Source organism: Bacillus rossius, chromosome 16 (genome assembly GCF_032445375.1).
Source record: "Bacillus rossius redtenbacheri isolate Brsri chromosome 16, Brsri_v3, whole genome shotgun sequence".
Taxonomy (NCBI): domain Eukaryota; kingdom Metazoa; phylum Arthropoda; class Insecta; order Phasmatodea; family Bacillidae; genus Bacillus; species Bacillus rossius.
In genome coordinates this window covers 20,647,712-20,668,053 of record NC_086343.1, presented here as the reverse complement: position 1 = coordinate 20,668,053, position 20,342 = coordinate 20,647,712, and the positions used below count along the sequence as shown (strand labels likewise).

The 20,342-nt window shown below is 38.9% G+C and overlaps 2 protein-coding genes across 2 annotated transcripts in view; one reads left to right on the top strand and one right to left on the bottom strand.

The window, feature by feature from the left end:
• The window catches only part of LOC134540034 (p53 and DNA damage-regulated protein 1), a 46,196-nt gene that overhangs the window by 9,515 nt on the left and 16,339 nt on the right, over positions 1-20,342 (bottom strand). The gene's annotated exons all lie outside the window — the stretch shown is intronic.
• LOC134540032 (G-protein coupled receptor Mth2-like) overlaps positions 4,829-20,342 on the top strand; it is a 70,795-nt gene continuing 55,281 nt past the window's right edge. The window contains exon 1 of the mRNA XM_063382470.1: positions 4,829-5,210. Within this exon, the coding sequence (XP_063238540.1) occupies positions 4,861-5,210 (350 nt within the window). The 5' untranslated portion in view covers positions 4,829-4,860. The remainder of the gene's footprint in view (positions 5,211-20,342) is intronic.

Sequence of the window (20,342 nt, the reverse complement as noted above, 5' to 3'; positions counted from 1 at the left end):
GTGGACAGGTGCGAGGTAAGGGGCGAACCACTGTCGAGCCTATCTCCAGTGAGGAGTGCGAACTGCAGAACTTAGACATTGAGTGACTTGCGAATAAACATTTTTAAGTGCCAGTGATTTGAGATCGGACATTTTAAAGTAGAATGTAAATTTTAGTAATCAATAAAACTAAATTCGGCTATCCCTTATGATCCCAGTTCTACAACATTATAAATCGTAACAATAGTTAAATTTGGCCTATGTGTTAATCCATGTTATAAGCTAGATGTGTGTAAAATCTTATCCAAATCCGTTCAGCGGTTGGGGTGTAAAGGAGTAACCAACATACAGACAAACTTTTGCTTTTATAATATTAGTAGGATAGTTACCAAGCAGTGTTGCCACATTCATTTTGGTAAATTCCTTGAAAAAGGCACAGGTAAATTTCTCATTAATAATACGAAACATTTTTCCAAAATATATTTCGATAAATGTATGTGTTGGTTTTAATACCTAAACAGAATTCCTTTTTTTGCAAGTTTCGGCTATTTTTTTTGGGGGGGGGGGGGGGAGGAGACGGGAACCACACAACTTAGAAACACACAACTTAGAACAGTCATAAGTTAGAAACCTCGAAAAAAATCCACGTAACTTAGAACTGGCATAAGTTAGAACGATCATAACTAAGAAACACGTAACTTAGAAACACACAAAGCAAAATCACACAACTTAGAAACGTCGTAACTTAGAAAGTCATAACTTAGAACTATCACAACTTAGAACTGTCATAACTTAAAAACACGTAACTTAGAAACACGCAACGCAGAACCACACAACTATAACGTCATAACGTAGAAAGTCATAACTTAGAAGTATCACAACTTAGAAACACACAACTTAGTACTTAGAACAGGCATAACTTAGAAGATTCTATCTTGTGTGTTTCTAAGTTGTGACAGCGCCCTGGAGGAGACTTCCCCCCTTCCCAACCCCTTGATTCCGCCATAGGTTGGATGTGTTGGTAATAAAATGAACTAGAATTTAGCTAACTTTCTTTGCATTAAACAATAAAATAAGACGCATCACGTGTCCGTTTTCTTGTTTTTCAACGATATTCTTGTATTTCAAAGCATGCGATCTGTTATGTTATGATAGGTAATTTAAGACAAAGCATACGGAAATAGGTCTCTACACACAAAAATTACAGATATAGAAATTGGTTTCCGTTACAGAACCACATTTCTTTTCTCGTTAACCGGAGATGGTGAGAAAGAAGAAAAAAAAGCGCTATCTAGCAGTTAAATTTTAGCCTTAGGTTTAACCGAAGGACATAAAACCGGGCGTTACTCTGTGGCCATGGTCGACTGTTGAAACTAGCTTCCAGAATTCCTCCCGTTCGTAGTTTCGGCCCTGAGTCACGCGCTTGGCCCGCGACGGGGGAATTCCCGCCGCCTTGAAGGCTGAAGTGGGCTCGCCGCGTCGCGTCGGCGGAGGCGGCACCGCGCATGCGCGGAATCCAGCCGGGGACGTCACGTGACGTCACGCGGGCGTGGCGTCAGCCCGAATTCGCGGCCGAGTCCGGCCGAAGCCGGATCGGGTCTGGGATTGTCAGGCGTGCCGTAATCTTCGTGCTCGTACCATCACCGAGCCTTGAGTGTCATACGGTACGGTAAAATCTGACGTGGCATGCAAATATAACACTATATGACTGAAATGTTGATAAACAGTGAAACATAAACGTACAATTATTTTAATAAAATACTGTTTAAAATAATGCTGATATAATTTTTAATACGTTCATATCATGCGTCTGAAATCGTATTCGAAGAGTAATTTCCTCATATAATTTATAAGTGCTTCTTCAATATGCCGTGATCGTTTAACACGTCACGCGTATCTGGTTTCTTTTCCAACACCCTGACATGCTTCAAATAGTAAGTATATGAGAACTGAGTCGGTATCCAAGTGATTCGTAGTCAACAGTTTTTAATATCTCTTAGCCTACGTTAAATCACTTTTATCATCTTACGGGTTTTAAATTTTTAATATTTTTTTGTTCTTTATATTATTTTTTTTTTATTTAGTTAGTATTGTATTCGTAAGTTTATTATCATTTTCTTGGTTATTGTTTTTATTTAGGTTAGCTTAATTATGTAAGTTTTGTTTTGTTTCCAATTTAATGTGTTTTGTTAAACATTAACGTAGTTAAGGGGAAAACAAGTTGGGCACAAACTACTCCACATAAAATAAGCTCGCACTAAGCCTCTATGCATAACCGTATGACTGAGAGGTTTGCATTTTAATTAATGAACTAAGGTAATATTTTTATTAATTTATTATTAAATTTTAGCTGTACATTATTGATGTGTAACATCTTAGCATTTGGTGGAGTAATTTCGTGAACGGAACGGAAGTCGTACGGAACGGAAATGTGTAACCACGGTGCTGCCATCTGTGGCGGATGACACGAGCCAAAAGTTACAAAGATAAAGGGAAATTTTATATTATTTACTGTTTAATGCATTTTAACTAGACCGACAGTATTTTAATCAATTTCCTTGTCGAAAATCAGGTCCAAAGCCTTGGTTTCGTATGTTTTTCAAGCCTGTTTTCACTATATTCATTATATAGTTTAAAAATTTCGCTCAAAAAATAGAATGATTCGATATTCAACATTGCTGCTTCGGCAAAGAATTCTAACGGCGGGTGCGGAAACTACGTGGGATTCGCGTTCAGAAATGTAGTTGAAAACTTGATTTGCGTATATATTTATCACGCTCGGCGTTATTTTAATAATTCTTTGTTAAATTCCGTTGTCCGAGTTTTCGTATTATAAGTGTATTTACAACATGAGAACACATGAATTTGCTTGTTACCGAGGTGAGGTGTTACACATCTCTGGCGAGTACTGAAAGGCTTGCATTAATTTTTATAAATTAAATATTGTTACGAATGCAGACAGGACCGCGACACGCGCCAGGTTTCGGAGCTGGCTGGCGCCCCTGCAAAGCCACTGGAGTCACGCGCGTATCACGTGACCTCCACTGACGTAAGGCATGCCACGTGTGCCTGGCCGGATTACAAGGGTCCTCGCTACCCCCTCCCCCCGTCCTTACCCTGCGCATCGTCCTGCCTCGGCGCCGTTATCTATCGCTGAGCGGCCTTGGGAATTCCGCGGGACGCCGCGCGGAGCAGCGAGAATGGACGCCGCTCTTCTGGACTGTTCGAGCGTCGTGTCAGCCCGGGATGACAGGAATCGTCACAGATGCTCTCGTCGGTTCGAGAAGGACGCCGCACACTACTTAAGCAGAGACGCCGGCCTCCGCGGCAGTTCCCGAGCGGATTCCGAGCGAAGGGAAGTGCGACATCGGCGAAGAGGGCGAGAGACCCCCTGAGAGTGGCACGACGCGGAGTCCTACTGGATCGTGAGAGTGCGGCGACCGAGTGGCGCGAGACTGTGTGTGAGGACAGGCGCGAGGTAAGGGGCGAACCACTGTCGAGCCTAGCTCCAGTGAGGAGTGAGAACTACGGAACTTGACAGACATTGAGAGACTTCAGAACAAACATTTTTAAGTGCCAATAATATGAGATCGAACAATTTTAAGTACAATTATTTATTATTAATGTAAATATCAGTAATCAATAAAACTGTAATAAAACCTCATTGGGCTATCCCTTACGAACCCATTTCTCCCCACATTATAGATCGCAACAATAGTATACCTATCAATGGTAAACATGCAAGGACACGTATCTCCACTTTTGTATAATTTTATTTCTTTAAATAAAATTTTTAAAAAATCTCATCCACTAGAAGAACAAAGTACAAAAAAAAGGGAATATGCAAAAAAAAAAAAATCAAGAAACAAATATAATGTAATTTACACCCAGAAATTTTTTTTTGTATGAAAGCACATGTGTCAATTTATTTCTGATTTGTGATAAAAGTAATTTTGGAGTCACGTGTTTATCTGCAACAGCAATATTGAAGCTGGTCAGAAACTTACGGATAGAGATGGCGCAGCGGACTTTCGCGTTGCAGAGCAACCGGATTCGAATCCAGAAATATCACTGCAGGCTGAATCCTGGGCTGGATCCCTTGCTGCAGGCCAGGGGTGTCCCAAAGCGCGCGCCGCGATAGCTGGGACGACTCAAGCCTTTCCTTCGCGCGGGGCAGAAATTTAAATTAACTCCCCCCCCCCCTTCCACAACACCCTCCATTCCCCAACAACATCAAACTTAACAAGCGTAGTTTTTCTTTTTTGCATCCGTGTACATTGTACGCAACATTTCAAATTAAAATTTTATCATTCCCGTTACTTATTGGTAGAGACCTGCAAAAATTCGCGGATTCACTCGGTGATAGGCTAGAATTCAAACACACATACCTCTTAGATAATTTTGCAATTGGCTTACTGTTCATCTGGAACGAATCTCAACCAGTTATATGAACCCTCAACCCAAATAAAGATCGAATCACAGACGAACCAGAGCTGAGACGACTTACAAAAAGTTGGCAGCCAATGAACTTGCGTTATTTGCCCCGAGTGTACAAGGGGTACGTGCAGTTTTATCCTGAAGGCCATCGAAACCGCGAATTCTGCAGGTCTCTAGTTATTGGTGTTTATGTTTACTTTTTTTTTATATAACGCCAATGTATTCAAAGAAATAATATATTGTTCATTGTTCAGAGGCCACTCGAAAGATTATAAAAAAAAAAAGTATTTCAGTTCTCGACGATTTAAGTGTACCATAATGTCGCGCGCGTACCATTGTTGTGCGACGGCGTGCGATTGTTTCGGTACGGGCCGTGCCACGATAAGATACCGACGGCGCGGAGTCGCCCGCCACCAGTAGCCGGTGCGCGCGCGTCTCGCGAAGATGTTGTCGTGGACTGCGTGCCTGCTGGCGCTCGCGTGCGCCGCGGAGACTTCGACGACTACGACGACGACGACGACGACGACACCCGGGTGCGAGGGGGCCGGCGACCTGCCCTGCGTGCCCAAGTGCTGCCCGCTGGGGCAGGGCATCTCCGACGAGGACGGCAGCTGCCGGCCCAGCGACCTGCCGTTCCGGCCCTACTTCGAGCCGCCGCCGCCGGGAGACGACTACGACTACGACTACTACGACGACGACGGCGGCGGCGGCGGCGACTACAACGACACGGAGCCGCAGCTGCTCGACCACAACAACAGCTACATCATCGTCGGCGACCCGTGCGAGTTCCACAAGTAAGCTAGCTGTTCCTTCCAGTCTTCCCCGGGAGACCTCGCATTCGCCGGCTACCATCACCACGCCAAAATATTTTCATTTTTTCTTTCGCAGTCGTAAAATTTAAAGGTTACTCATGTTAAGGTTGAGCCATCTAATTTCATATTGATTTTTTTTTTTCCTTTCCATTTTCTCGTCTTACTATTATTTAAGAGCTATTTCTATACATTTTGTTGTTGTCACATATATTTTCAACGGATATTTCCTAAATAATGTGTGTAAAATTGTAACATTTATCACGTTCGCGACATTTTACACCAATTATATTACTCTTGGTAAATATGTCTTGCAATGACGAGAAAAAAAAAAGGGGGGGGGGGGGGAACCATTTTCGAATGCGATTCCACCTTAAGTCAGATAGATAGGTACATAATTCGTAAAATCACTGTAAATGGTATTAAAATTCTAGCGAATATTAGTTTTTTTTATAGAGAGTGTACGTTCTCGCAATCTATGTTATTGTAACTGAAATTCATGTTTTATTTTGTTGGGTCAGCGACATTTTAATATACTATAAATTCGTGAAATGCATGAATAACCGCATCATTGTAGTTCTTCCCCCCCCCCCCCCCCCACCCCCCCTAGTTTCACAAATTCCGTCGGCGAAGTTTCACGAGCGAGCGGCGAACAAATGATAAAATATTTTCGGGACTGATCGGTGGTCAGTGATTCGTCAGCTTCGCTGCTTCCACCAGGTCAGGTGGGCGTAAATCCATAAATTTAGCAAAGAGACGATAATGCTGTGTTCTCGATGAACCGCGGCGTGTCTGGGGTGTTTACGTGGCAGGGTGGTCGGGCAGTGGTTTCTCGTTGCCCTCCGCCGTATGATGACAGGGCCCTCCACGAAGGGGCAAAATCCGTGGGGCCTAGGCACGAGGGAGGGGGAAGGCCCAGTCGAGTCTCAAGATTTAAAAAAAAAATAAAAAATCACGTGCTTCTCCTGATATTAGGACGAAGATTAATACAAGAATTTTGCTAATAGAATTAATTGTAAACCTCACAAGTCATGATATACGCGAAGATTTCCTTTACAGTTATGGCCACGGTAACGTTTCCAGTCTTATAATTTTTTTTTTTTTCAATTTAGTGTTTTGAAAATTTGTACATTAAAATCCCCGCCTACACGGGAACACACACGGCGAGCAGAGCTTCAGAATAAACCACGCAATTAAAAAAAAAAATGTTCAAGTTATCCGAGTGGTGTCCGTTCTAAAAGCATTTAAGAATATGCTGAGGACGGATGAGTGGTCCTGTTTTCCGGTTTTTTTTTTTTTTTTTTATAAGGAGAGTGAAAAATGGCTAAAACGGGTGTTTTCATAATAATGTTCAGGCATGGAACAACCGGCACAGATTCTTATCAGCACTCGAGGGACTTTGCACCACACCTTTATCTTAATTTTCCCCGCCATATAATGTTACGGTCACCGCTCAGATCTCACAGTTGTCCTATGCACGACGGAGTCTGCGCGCCAGTTCAGAGCCTTGCGCTTAGAGGCGATACCGCGCTAGAAGCTCCAGCGAGCGTCGCACCTATCATCCCGCCTCACCGACCCAAAAGGACAAAATTATTTGCCCTCCGGACCCTTGTTTTCTTTACTGTCGTGGAGGTGAAGGGCTTAAACACCAAAACCCGAGTGTTGGATCCGAGAAGGGAATTTCCCCTCCACAAGCGGGAAATATCCCCGGCTCAGGTGGGAATCGAACCCCGGGACCTCTCGACTCAGCCAGTGTTGCCAGACGTACCCGGATTCGGACGCACGTACCCAGATTACTATGTGTGTACCCGGTACCCAAGATGATCCGCTAGGATACGCAAATGTACCCGAATTTAGTTAAATGAAGAAGTAAAATATTTAAAAAAAAAATGAACAATATTCACTTGGAATGGAAAATCAGTTAGGGTGGAAAAAAGTCTTTGCCTTGACCGTAACGTACTGACATTAAACATCCCTGCCCTTTTCAAACCGCCTCGGCTACGCTATATTCTTACGGATCTCTGGAGAACCATCCATCGAACCAAGTTGCAGCTAGTATCTAGTAAATAGGTCGGCCGGCGACATCAGTATTGGGGATATCTCTCATTTAAACAGTCCCGGCTACACCAATTGAAGCACAACACCAATTTACGTCGCCATATTTATATTACTGGTAATGTTTACAATAATTTTGCATCTTAAAATACCATTGTTTACATCGGGCTGGAATTGTAGTATTCAACGTTTACATTACCACAATTTACAGCTAGTTGCTAGTGCGTAACAGAAGAAAACATTCTGTACTTTTTACGAAAGATTCCTTTGGAAACTAGTTGCCAAAAAAATAGTTCGTAATACCACAAGAAAGATACTGTAACTTTACAACACACGGCTATGGTTAAGCTTGCGTACATGAAATAAGATTTTTTCGAGATAATACTGAGTATATTTCTTACGAAAATTGGTGCATAATTTTATATTTTAATTGATGTTTCATTCAGGCATAATCTTTATTTAAAATCACGGAAAAAAGATAATCAAATATTAAGTAATTTGACTTTGTTTTGTTTGCATTTTGCTTGTAAATGTACTCGGTTAGTACCGAAAAGCTATTCAGGGAACGGTTTACCGATAAATTTTAACTATTGTAGGTACTGGGACAACACAGAGCATTAATGCCCCGGGTAAGAATCCGAACCCATCATCACTGCGACCACTATTTTGTAGTAATACAGTTTTCATGTAAATGTGCACATTGACAAACATCTGTAATTTTACATGGTTACTTATGTTTAATTTTATATATATATATATATATATATATATATATGACAGTGTGCCTGTGAGTTAACTAGAAGTCCAAGCTCGGCTCGTCACCTGCTTCCCACCGAGAGTTTGATCTTCCCGGCGCTGCGATCGCGCGTCCTCTCAGCCAATGGAAAGGGTTTTGTTTCCTGACACACGTTCCTCGACAAAATTAGTTTGTTTCGTCATTCCTTGCCACACATTAATTTTCGGCTCCGCAACTCCCGAACACCCTGCTGCCATCTGTACGCACGTGCCGAGCTAGGCGAAATTATAACTTTGTAGGAAATACGAAAACAAAAATTATTATTTTTTTAACAATAATTATCTCACCAAAAGTACAGCAAGGTCTTATTTATTTCTTCTGCATGATCGCCAAAACGATCGGGGCATTCGTCATATCGTGACAAGCTTCTCGATGTCTTCTTCGAAGAAGTCAGCCGCCAGTGAACAGAGGCACAGGGCCAGCGCCTGTACTCCCTCTCCCTCACGACGCCGCTGTGAGGCGGGTGGACTAATAGTGCTGCGCACTGGCTCCTGTGTCAAGACTTATGGCCAGTGATGAAAATTGGGGGGGGGGGGGGGGTGGCAGAATGCGCCGGGTGATTAGTCCACCCGCCTGCACAGCGGCGTAGTGAGGGAGAGGACGTACAGGCGCTGGCCCTTTATCTCTCCTCACGCTAAATATCATGGTTATGTATATAAACTAAAAAAAAAAAAAAAAAAATTGGTTGTCTGTAAAGTCGGTTTACGGACAATAGGTTAACGTGACAACGTCATAACAAAACATTGATGAAATGATTGATCCAGAAGAAAAGGAAATATATTCGGCCTGAGACTGAGCCGTAATAGGTTTTTGCAACCAAACCATTTAGGCATGAAAAATATTATATTCTTTGAGGACATTTTTTTTTTAATCTTTCTATCTTTTGCATAAAATGCACCTCTGCATACTTTTATGAATAAAATTGAATAACTTTTATTGAATTATCACTATTTTGTATGGATACAAAGGAGTGAAATGAAATGTGCAATTGTATTAATAAATTTAGTTTTATTTGCATTCATTAATTCAAATATATTTATTACTTTTAAAATGTTGCGAGTGCCATATTTATTTTTAAAAGTACAAAAAAAATTCGCTGTTGCTGGGTTTCGAACCGACAACCTTTAGTTTAACAGTTAGGTTCGCTAACCACACGCCCACGAGGCCATACTAAAATTATATAGTTGTTCACTGTAGGGGTATAATATTAACACGATTTTATAACAAATACGCATCCCAAATACACCAAACTTATTTATAATGTGTTACAATATTTTCAAAACATTGTGCAAAAGATCCCGGGTGTAATTTGAATTATTAACACCATTGTTGGTTCAAAACGTATTTGAATTTTCAACATTACTTTTAAATAACCGTACCGATTGTGCTGAAAATCGGTGGACGATCGTTAAATTACATAATATTAATAATTCAAACGACGAAAATGTGATTGAAAAGTCAAATCGATAGTTGTTCCAATCGAGTGGAAGAGAGATGCCACGCATGCGTACAAAGAGCAAAGAGGACACACCCGTAGTGGGATATCCGTAGTGGGACACTTTTTCGTGCGTGCAGCCGGCGTTCATCGATTTATTAGACGTCACGTTAAAAACAAAAAAAAAGCCGGCACCAATTTTAAACATAAATGTTTTATAAAATGCTAAAATAAGGAACTATTTCTTTATATGCTGTCGTTCTGTGTATACTTAAAGGTGAACACGTTATTTCAATCTTAGCAATTCACAGTGATTTTTTTTAACGTTAAAATGTTTTTATGTTGACATGAGTTCACTTAGTAAGCCTTACCTGTCATGAAATTTTATAAAATACTAGCGACCCTAATATAGCTTTTAATTGCGAATGTTCAAAAATCTAAAAAAAAATCTAATTTTGTATGAATTAGTATTGAAAATATGACACAAAATTTTAAAAAAAATCTGTTAATCCGATTGCTACCAAACTTCACAGGTTCACTCGCTGGGCTAATCTGAAGATTGCCTGAAAATCTCATCAAAATAGGTCCAGCTGTTTTGGAGTCCATAGAGCACATACATACACACACCGATACACACACACACACATATATATATATATATATATATATATATATATATATATCACGCCACAACTTTCTGGACCAATGGTAGGTGACACAGTACGGCATAACTTTGAAAAATTCTTCAAGCCAATATTTTAAAACTAATGTAATTATTATTGCGCATGTAGTCACTTACATACGTAAAGAATAATCTTTCCCGCGATTTCTTCATGCTATAATGCGTTGATTAATATCAGACTTTACAAAGTTTGAGTAATACTTTCACGCCTGGTTGTTGGTCGTACAAAAATAATTTGTTATTAAATAAATAAAAAAGAAGTCCAAGCAAACAATTTGGTGTAATCATAGAAAACTTTTGTTGCCTGGTTAAAAGTACATTAATTTTTTTTTATTGAAATGTACCACAGAGCTGTTGCACCAGTCTGTTACACAAGAGTAAAATGATGCAAGACAACCAATCAAATTAATCAGATTCATGCTTATCTTATAGTTCATGAATCTGCCACCAGGTTAACTCAACTCAGAGGGTAGCTGATCGGAAATCTCAAAATTAAAAAAAAAAAGACAAAAATCACTAAACAAAAAATTTTAAAACAAAACTGGGTCTTCAGTGATTTTGACACAGATTTCTAAAAAAAAAAAAAAAATCTTAAAAAGTCATTATTTGTTTAAGAAAAACAGTCGTTTCGATTATGAACGCGTAGCCGGTTTATTTTTTACTGCATAAATGGGATAAAATTCAGAATCAACTGTCGTGAATGTTTTTTTTCTCGTTTAAACAATTAAATCAGGTTACATCTCATGCGGCATACAGCATTTCTATTATGTTTCCGAAACGTAATTTTATCCAACTAAAATATTGCAATGTTTCTGCCACATAGCACCAATGTGCCCGAAACGTTTGCACTGTGTGTGATGATAATTGTTTAATGTCTGTGACACGTAACTTATCTCAAATATGACAGTTCTCACAAGTAGTACTAGTTATTAAAAAATTTCCCTCAACTGTCTATTGCAGAACTTCTCATAACGTTTGTTTACGAACACTGATAAAACACGCGGAAGTTGTTTACAATCACCGTTGACAAAACACATTTTGGGCGTAAGATTACGTATAATATTTGTACTCTTTTTTTGAGAATAGTAAAATGTGAGACAAGTTACACGGAACATACTCTATCAGTGTTTTCATTTCTGTATCAAATCGAGGCTTTCTAACTTTCATTAAGGCTGGGTTTATAAACAACGCAAAGAATGCGACGAATCAAGAAAGCAACGGGGAGCCTTCATTTCACAGACGAGAGAGCCACACCCGAAGTTCCCCGAAGTTCATGCTCGCTTTTTTTTCCGTTCTGATTGTATAAACCGGTGTGGCATTAAATTTTGCAGTCGATTAGGATAGGTTAGCTACATTATACCTAAATACTTTAAAACGTTGTGGATGGTTGGTTATAATAGGTAAGTATAGCTACATTAAAAATACTGTAAAATCATTTTATGGTTGCTTAGAAAATAACTTTTTAATATGTAGCTATCCAGGGCTAGGAAACAGTTTACATTATTTCACAGTATCTTTAATGTAGTTATCCTAACCAAATCAACCATCCACAATGTTTTAAAGTATTTATAATGTAACTAACCTAACCTTTTACAATGAACAAAAAAAAAAAAAAAAAACTGAAGATGCACGATCGGGCGTTTGGCTCTCTCGTCTGTGAAAAGAAGGCTTCCCGAAAGCAACGCGCAACCAACACAATAAAATCGCAGGCGCTGAGTCACCAACCCTGTAACATAAAAATTGTTAAACATTAGAAAACATATTTCTACCACAGGCGTCTTTTGATGATTCATATTTATCACGAAAACAAAAATAATTTTCAATAATTTGATTTTAAATTTTTTTTTTCTTAATATGTGTGAAACTTTAACAAGCGTACACATGATTTATGTAATAAAAAATTACATCGTGGGCTTCTATGCACATTAAATCTGCGTGTCAAAAAAAACGCAGGTCAAAATGCAACAAACTTGCAAGTCTTGATTAGTTGCCTGGCGTTTCTTCCGTTCTTGCGTTGCCAGCCTAGTTCATAAACCCGGCCTCAGTCATGCCTGCCACAAATAACGGGAACAGGAATCCGAGGGCCACAGCTACTATTTAACTTCCCGGAACACAATGTCGGTTTCGACAAGTCATTCTGTCGTTGCGTCACACTCCGCGCGACGCGATCGTACAGTCGAGTTTGTCCTCTTGCAAGGCGCCCACAACAGTGTTTTGTGCCGAGAGAGCCAACCGTCGTGTGTAATCGCGCCCGCCTTATCTCAGACCTGTGCCTCTCTTCGAGGTCGCGGCCATATTATCGCGTTCGTTTCGTTTACTTTCACGAAGGCGTTTTTTTTTTTTTTTTTTTTTTTTCAACCTCGACGTATCGACGACGGCGACCGTCCGAAAGAAGCCGGCGGAAGCGAGCTAGGTCTTTTCGCGCGGGGAGTAGCTATGTACTTCGTGAAATCTCGACCGACGGCGTGTGACGTCACAAGAGCAGGCGCTAGACGTGGAATCCGTGGCCCCCCACATTCCATTACGGGAGACCTAAGATGCACATAAAGTTCTGCCGTTCCCGATTACACCCGAACAATTCACCTTCGGCCAACTTCGTGATTTGTTTTTTTTTTTTGCGCAGGAAAAATGAATTCAAATAGCCTATTAAAAGTGGTCGGTTAGGTTAGCTATAGAGCATCCCACTCTTAGATTGCAGTGTGGAAGTAAATGGGCGCATTCTCTCTCTCTCTAACACACGCCGATTGCCGTTAGCACTGTCCTTGTTTCTTCGGGCGTTGTTGCCAAATATCAAACGAAATTTAAAATTTTAATTTTTGGACCAAGCTTTTTTTCATATTGTATAGAATCAAAATACGCATCAGGCAATGCTTATTTTGAATACTTAACAATATTTTAAGTGTCCGAAAAAATTAAAAAACATAACTTATTCGCTGCGAACTGTTTTGAAGTATTCCGATATGTTTCACATCAAAAAAAGAAAACCTACATGTGTATTTCATTCAGATTTTTTTTATTAGTAAATGAATGCCTTAGGACGCCACCGAACAAATTTTAAGACAAAAACTGTACAGGTTTCACTTAAATAATTTTTTTAATATATTGAAATGCATTTTCTCACAAACTGACACATCACAAAGTTGACCCGCGAAAAAAATTTTTCTATTAAAGATAGATGGGGGACGAAAGCGAGAAAAATGTTCACAATGAATTGAATTAGTTTTTAAAAGCAGCGCCATCTCAATTGCTTCTACAGTTTCCGTGGAAATAACTGTTAAAGATGTGTCTTAACAGCACAAGAGCGCGCGCTGCCGTCGTAAGAGGAAACAGGGTCGTGTGTCTAGATAAGTGGGGTTCTGTCCTACAAGAAATTTCAAATACATGGCTTCCTTAGTCAACAAAAAATATTATAATCGATTCTTGAACATAATATGTAAAATGTATGAAATAAATACGAAGGAATTTAATAGCGATCATGGTACAAAATTTTGAATTATTTTTCTATCCTTCTCACCAAGCATCAAACATTGTTTTAGACAAAGTTTTGGAAAATAATTATGATAGTATTACAAACAATTTAAACAGATTTGATAAGGTGTCTACTAAGGCAGTTACGTTTTTTTGTCCGGTGAAAATTTTTTTCGAACCCATGCAGTTATGGCTGGTCGTATCAAAAATGTATTTAGAAAACATTTTTCGGCATTAGGTAATCCGAGTTATCATACGTTAAAACGGATTCGATATTATTCATATTATGGGAGTTGTTGCGATTTTTCTGTTTTTCAAAAAATCTTCCCCATTTCGAACCAATTGTTCGGATTTTTCCCATAACTTACTCGACCGAGAATTTCCATTACCGTATTTTATTTATCATTTTGGACATGACTTGTCCAAAAATACGGCATTTATCGGGCCCATGAAAATGTGATATATATAATTATATATATGGGATTTTTAGAACAGAAAAGAAAACTATAAGAAAATTTCGTCTACAATAGGTAGTTTTTATTTGAAATTTACATAAAAGTGGCATTATTACAAATTTATATGTGTAATAGTATAAAATATTATAAATTAAGATATGATTTCTTAAAATGCTTCTTTTTCGATCCAAATTAGAAAGACACGCATCTCCTGAAATTCGTAATGTGTTAGAGATTTGGCAACAGCGCGCGCCATAAGCCGTGTACTGCAATCTAAGAGTGGGACGGGCTATACATTAAAACACTTTAAAACACCATGGACGGTTAGTTAGGTTAGCATTGCTACATTAAAATAAACAGAGAAATATAAATATATGTATATAAATAAACCCGAGGTTGGCCGAAGGTGAATTGTTCGGGTGTAATCGGGCAAGTACAGAACTTGATGGACATCTTAGGCTTCCCTTCGATTACGGGCCCTGGACCCGGGATTGGAGGACCCCCCCCCCCCCCTCCAAAAATTTTACAGTCACGTGTTACATTATAATTGCATGGTTATTTCTCTCCTACACTCTTTCTAGAATGTTATTTAACCTGAAAATACAGGGTAAAATTATGGTTACTATTTCATAAGTCCAAACTAAGCTTTATTTATAAAATTATTTTACTTTAAAACTAACCACAGCGAGTATGTATATTTATTTCACACACTGAGATGAAAACCAACGGGACTGGGCCCTGGACCCAGGGGTCCACCCAGCCACACCCTTGTGGGTGCCATGGTGGAATCTCCAATCTCCAGAGATGCGTGACGTATAGGCCTAACCTCGGTGACGAGCAAATCCACGTGTTCTCGCGCTACAGTGAGGAAAAATAACCGAGTTATTTCGGGAACAAATAAATACCAAATTGAGAATCTCAGTACTTGGGATTCGAACATGTGTCCTCTGGAATTCGATAGTTAGGTCGATAGAGTAAACAAAAAAAAAAACTCAGCTGCGATGTTTTAATAGTATAGGTTCACTCTCCCTAAATATTTGTTTTTGTATTCCCACATTAAATTACTATCGATAAAAAAGTTTTTTATCGATGAATGCGCTAAGCCGTCTACTTGAGATACGGTTTGGCGCCAGGAATATATGAAAATTTGGCGTCGCTGCCACTAGAAAAAAAACCAAGGTCAAGTTTTGCCAATCATTTCTAGGAGGCCATTTTGTATTTTTGCACAAACAAAATCACTAATCCTGCTTCCCCCTCCCTCTCTTAACACCCTGATTTTTTTTGTCATCAAGCGCTTTATCAGTAAAATCACAGCCCTAGTCCATGTAGGCTATATATATGCTATATATCACATAACACAAGTATTTTTATAAAATTGAAGACAGCAGAACACAACACCAGTGAAATAAAAGTCGAGATGACATGGGCATAAAACTTTTCAGTATGTTACTACAAAATACCACAAACACAAAGCAGCAAAAAAATCAAAAATTACACGAAAACAATTTTTATTAAAATAATCTTTTTACTCTTTGAAAGAATTCTCGAGGCTTTAGCTACGTAATACAAAAAAAATTTAATCGTAACAAAACTGACAATTTTTTTTACTAGCCGAGGTAATTATTAGCACTGTTTTATAATGTACTAAAATTTACTTTATGTGACCAAGACGTAATTTATACACACTGCTTCATGTAGTGTATGTTTATTGTACTGTACTTTATTAAGTTAGACCAATTTTTTCTTACCCCTGTAGTTTAAATTTGTTAATATATACATATACTATGTATATACTCACTATTGACATGATATATATTGCGGGCACTCGACTTCATGTGGGATCCACAGAACAAAATAAATAAATATAATATTAAGCGCTTAATGCTGATAAAACAATAGCGTATCATATGCGGTACGTTGTATGCGAATCGATAGCGAAATATCGCATTATCATGAACACGCGGTTTTCAACCGGGCGACAAAGAAAAAAAATTGGTTGTCTGTAAAGTCGGTTTACGGACAATAGTTTAACGTGACGTCATAACAAAACATTGATGAAATGATTGCATACTATTATGAATAAAATTGAATAATTTTTATTGAATTATCACTATTTTGTATGGATACAAAGAAGGAGTGAAATTAAATCTACAATTTAATTGATAAATTTACTTTTATTTGCACTCATTAATTCAAATATGTTAATTACTTTAACAAAGAGATTATTTTAACTATAACTTTTATACATGTTTGCTATTTAACTTCTTCCAATCTGTGTTATTCTGTTAAGGATAGGAAGATGATAGGAAAAGTAGGAAACGAATAGGAGTGTTTCAAGTTTAATGTGCCTCGAATACGTCAAATCGATGGTTGTTCCAATCGAGTGGAAGAGAGATAGATGCGGCGCAAACGTACAATGAGCGTAACGGGACACAGCGTAATGGGACAATGTGCGTAACGGGACACTTTTTCGTGCGTGCAGCCGGTGTTAATCGATTTATTAGACGTTGTCACGTCAAAAAAAGCAACTGGACGTAAATTATTTCTTGCCATTACGTAGCCACCACGTACGAGACAACATAACTGTTATCAAGTGGGTTTTAAGTACCGGGCCTGTTTCATAAAAAAAAAATATGTGAGGGAGTCTTTCAGTAAACAACACAAAGATTGCCGCGTCCACTTCTTCGATACAATTTTAGTGCAGCGTTTAACTAAAGGCCCTGTCACACTGTCGAATATTCGCTTCTAACATCTTCCAAATATATTGTATCGAATATAGTTGGAGGGCTATGACGTCACGGAAAACTTCTCTTGCGCAGCCATGTTTGTTTGTCAAGTTGGACGACTTGAGTTTCCATGAAATGTTTTTTTACGTATTATAGTACAGGTTCTGGAATATGATGGATGTTGGATGCAATCGGCCAATAAAAAACGTGCCTAGCGAAAACGAAAAAAACATTTCCGCCACAACGATCTTTGAAATGGTGAATAACACATGCGCGAGAAAAAAAAGGTTATTAAAGCGAAATCATTAAAATATTATTAATATTAATGTCATATGCAAAATGCGTAAATAAGATAATTATGTATCTATAACTTAAACAAAATTCAATGAACTTTTAATTTAATTTAATTTAATTTTAAAATGATCAAAGAAAATAAAAAGTACAAAAATTTCATCCAGCACTGTGAAACATTATTTAATTTCAAAATAAGATTAAACGTGAAAAAATTTATATAACTAAAACAAAAACTATATATATATGTTAATGGAGCATGATTAAAAACATATGTGTGGTGGTCTGTCCAAATTTATTTGATGGGGGGAAAAAAATTGGAAGCCATTTTCCGTCCAACACCACCCTTCCAACTCCCCTGTCAGATAAGATAGTCAGATATGTACGAGACAAATACTTGACAGTGTGGCAGGGTCGCTAGGATACACTCGGAAGCAGTTCTGGTGCCTGGTTGCGCTTGTACTACAAAGGAAAATGGGAACGTTTCGTCGTGGTGGAAGTGAGAAAACGCAGCGTGGCGAGCAAAAAAAAAAAAAAAAAAAAAAAAAACCGAGGTTAATGCCTGTTGACACAGCTGTCAGGAATCGTTTAGTGGAAGACATGACAAGAGCTCGAGAACCCAGAATCATCCACGGGGCCCTGGATCTGTCAGTCTCCCGCCAGGCTGTTCGCCCCGCTCCTGCCGGCAGTGGTGCCAACAGATGAACTGAAATCACGCCGAAATTCCGCTAATCCACAACGGTGATGAAAATCGTTTGTGATGGGGTCGCTAAGAGGGGAGGGGATGTAGCTGTTGTGCCACGTGGGAAAAAAAAACACTTTTTTTATCTATTAAAAAAAAGGCATCGAGATGATCTTACGACCGCCATTTTCTGAAGAAGAAATGGCTGGTCGTTGCCTCACAATGGTCCAGTTTGTTTGGCCTCCCTTTTGCTAGAACATGCTCCATATAAACTCCTTTCAATAAAAATACCTTTTAATACCTTTTAATAAAAATGTGTTGTTACCGTATTATATATGTTGTGTGTATGTATGTGTGTGTATGTATGTGTGTGTGTTAAGAGGTGGGTTTCAGAGTATCATCCTGTTACTTTGTAACTGATACACGCCTGTATCAAGTACTGCAAACGAGTACACTATTAAAGTATCAAGTACTTTAGTATCAGTTTAGAATTCGCCTGGAACAACATCACGGCCAATGTGCGCAGAACCCGATCGCAGATGACGGTCACTTGTGCGGAGCTTGTGAAAGTGTGAATATTCGGGCGTGTTCGGGCAGGGACAGAACTTGATGTACATCTTAGGCTTCCCTCGTGTTTTTTTAATATTTGAGAATATAAATAAATTTATCTTTCAATACAAATAATTCAGTTAATCTGCCCTGCGACATTTTATTTTCTTGTATTGTGTTCCAACACTACGATATTAAAGTAAATATATTTAGTAAAAATTACTCCGCCAGTTTAGCGCCCCTGCAGCTAACTACTAATAAATCAGACATTAGTGACGAATGAGTGAAGGATTGTTTGTTCCAATTGCACGCGCCTGATATCCAAAGGAGTTTACTTGTGTTCTCGTTTTTCTTTGGAAAGCACCCGGCCTTGCTTGCTGCACCTCCGGGCAGTAAACAAAAATGTCTTGACGATGAAGGAGTGTGTGTTGGTACAAGTCGTTAGCGGCGCAGCGCGCGTCGGTAAACCAGCAAGTCATGGGCGATGAAGCTGCAACAGCTGCACTAACTAACCTTGCCCTTGACGTAGGGCGTCTCTGGAACAGCTCAACTGTTTTGACACGGTGTGTATTTCCTGAACAGCATGCCACGACGGAGTGAAGCCAGTCACGAGGCGAAGCTCAGGACTGTTGTTTGGTTCGTGGTAAACAAAGCCGTGCATTAATTTTATTTTTGACGTGACAACGTCTAATAAATCGATGAACGCCGGCTGCACGGACGAAAAAGTGTCCCGTTACGCTCATTGTATGCTTGCGCCGCATCTATCTCTCTTCCACTCGATTGGAACAACCATCGATTTGACTTTTTCGAGGCACATTAAACTTGAGACACTCCCATTCGTTTCCTACTTTTCCTATCATCGTCCTATCCTTAACAGAATAACACAGATTGGAAGAAGTTAAATAGCAAACATGTATAAAAGTTATAGTTAAAATAATCTCTTTGTCAAAGTTATAAACATATTTGAATTAATGAGTGCAAATAAAAGTAAATTTATCAATTGAATTGTATATTTCATTTCACTCCTTCTTTGTATCCATACAAAATAGTGACAACTCAATAAAAATGATTGAATTGTATTCATAAAAGTATGCAATCATTTCATCAATTTTTTTTATGACGTCACGTTAAACTATTGACCGTGAACCGACTTTACAGACAACCAATTTTTTTATTTTATTTATTTTGTTCCTTAGATCTCACGTGAAGTCTTAACACTTCAGGCTATTAAAAGGCCCGTCTATAGCCTAATTGCGATGTGTTTAGTTGTGCCCGACGGAACGGTTATCGCTGATTGGTCCACGTGACCCCCCCGACGTCATGATGGGTGGCGTGGGCGATGGTCAGAATCGGGAGACGTAAGATGCTCATAAAGTTCTGCCATTCCCGATTACACCCGAACAATTCACGTTCGGCCAACTTCGGGATTTGTTTTATTTTTGCGCAGGAAAAATGAATTCAAATATTAAAAGTGGTCGGTTAGGTTAGCTACATTAAAACACTTTAAAACTCTATGGACGGTTAGTTAGGTTAGTATAGCTACATTAAAATAAACAGAGAAATATAAATATATATATAAATATATATATATATATATAAACCCGAGGTTGGCCGAAGGTGAATATTCGGGCGTGTTCGGGCAGGGACAGAACTTGATGGACATCTTAGGCTTCCCGTCAGAATCTCCCTGGACCGAATACATTGGCCAACTTGAAATTTTTGTCCCAGTCTGTGTCCTTTTGGTAGCGTAGAAAGAGAAAGAACACTCATGATATTTTATGTTTGCTGTTCCTGTTTCAAAAATGTAAACAGAAAATAACGGGCAATGTGCTAGGAACAGGAAGTCAAGAATACCAAGACGAGATATTTATTAGAGTTGTCCGTTTGCGACCAATTTTTGATTATTATTATTATTTTCATAGGCCGAACACACAGATTCATTTTCAATCAGTGTTATTATAATTGATTTACTAGCATT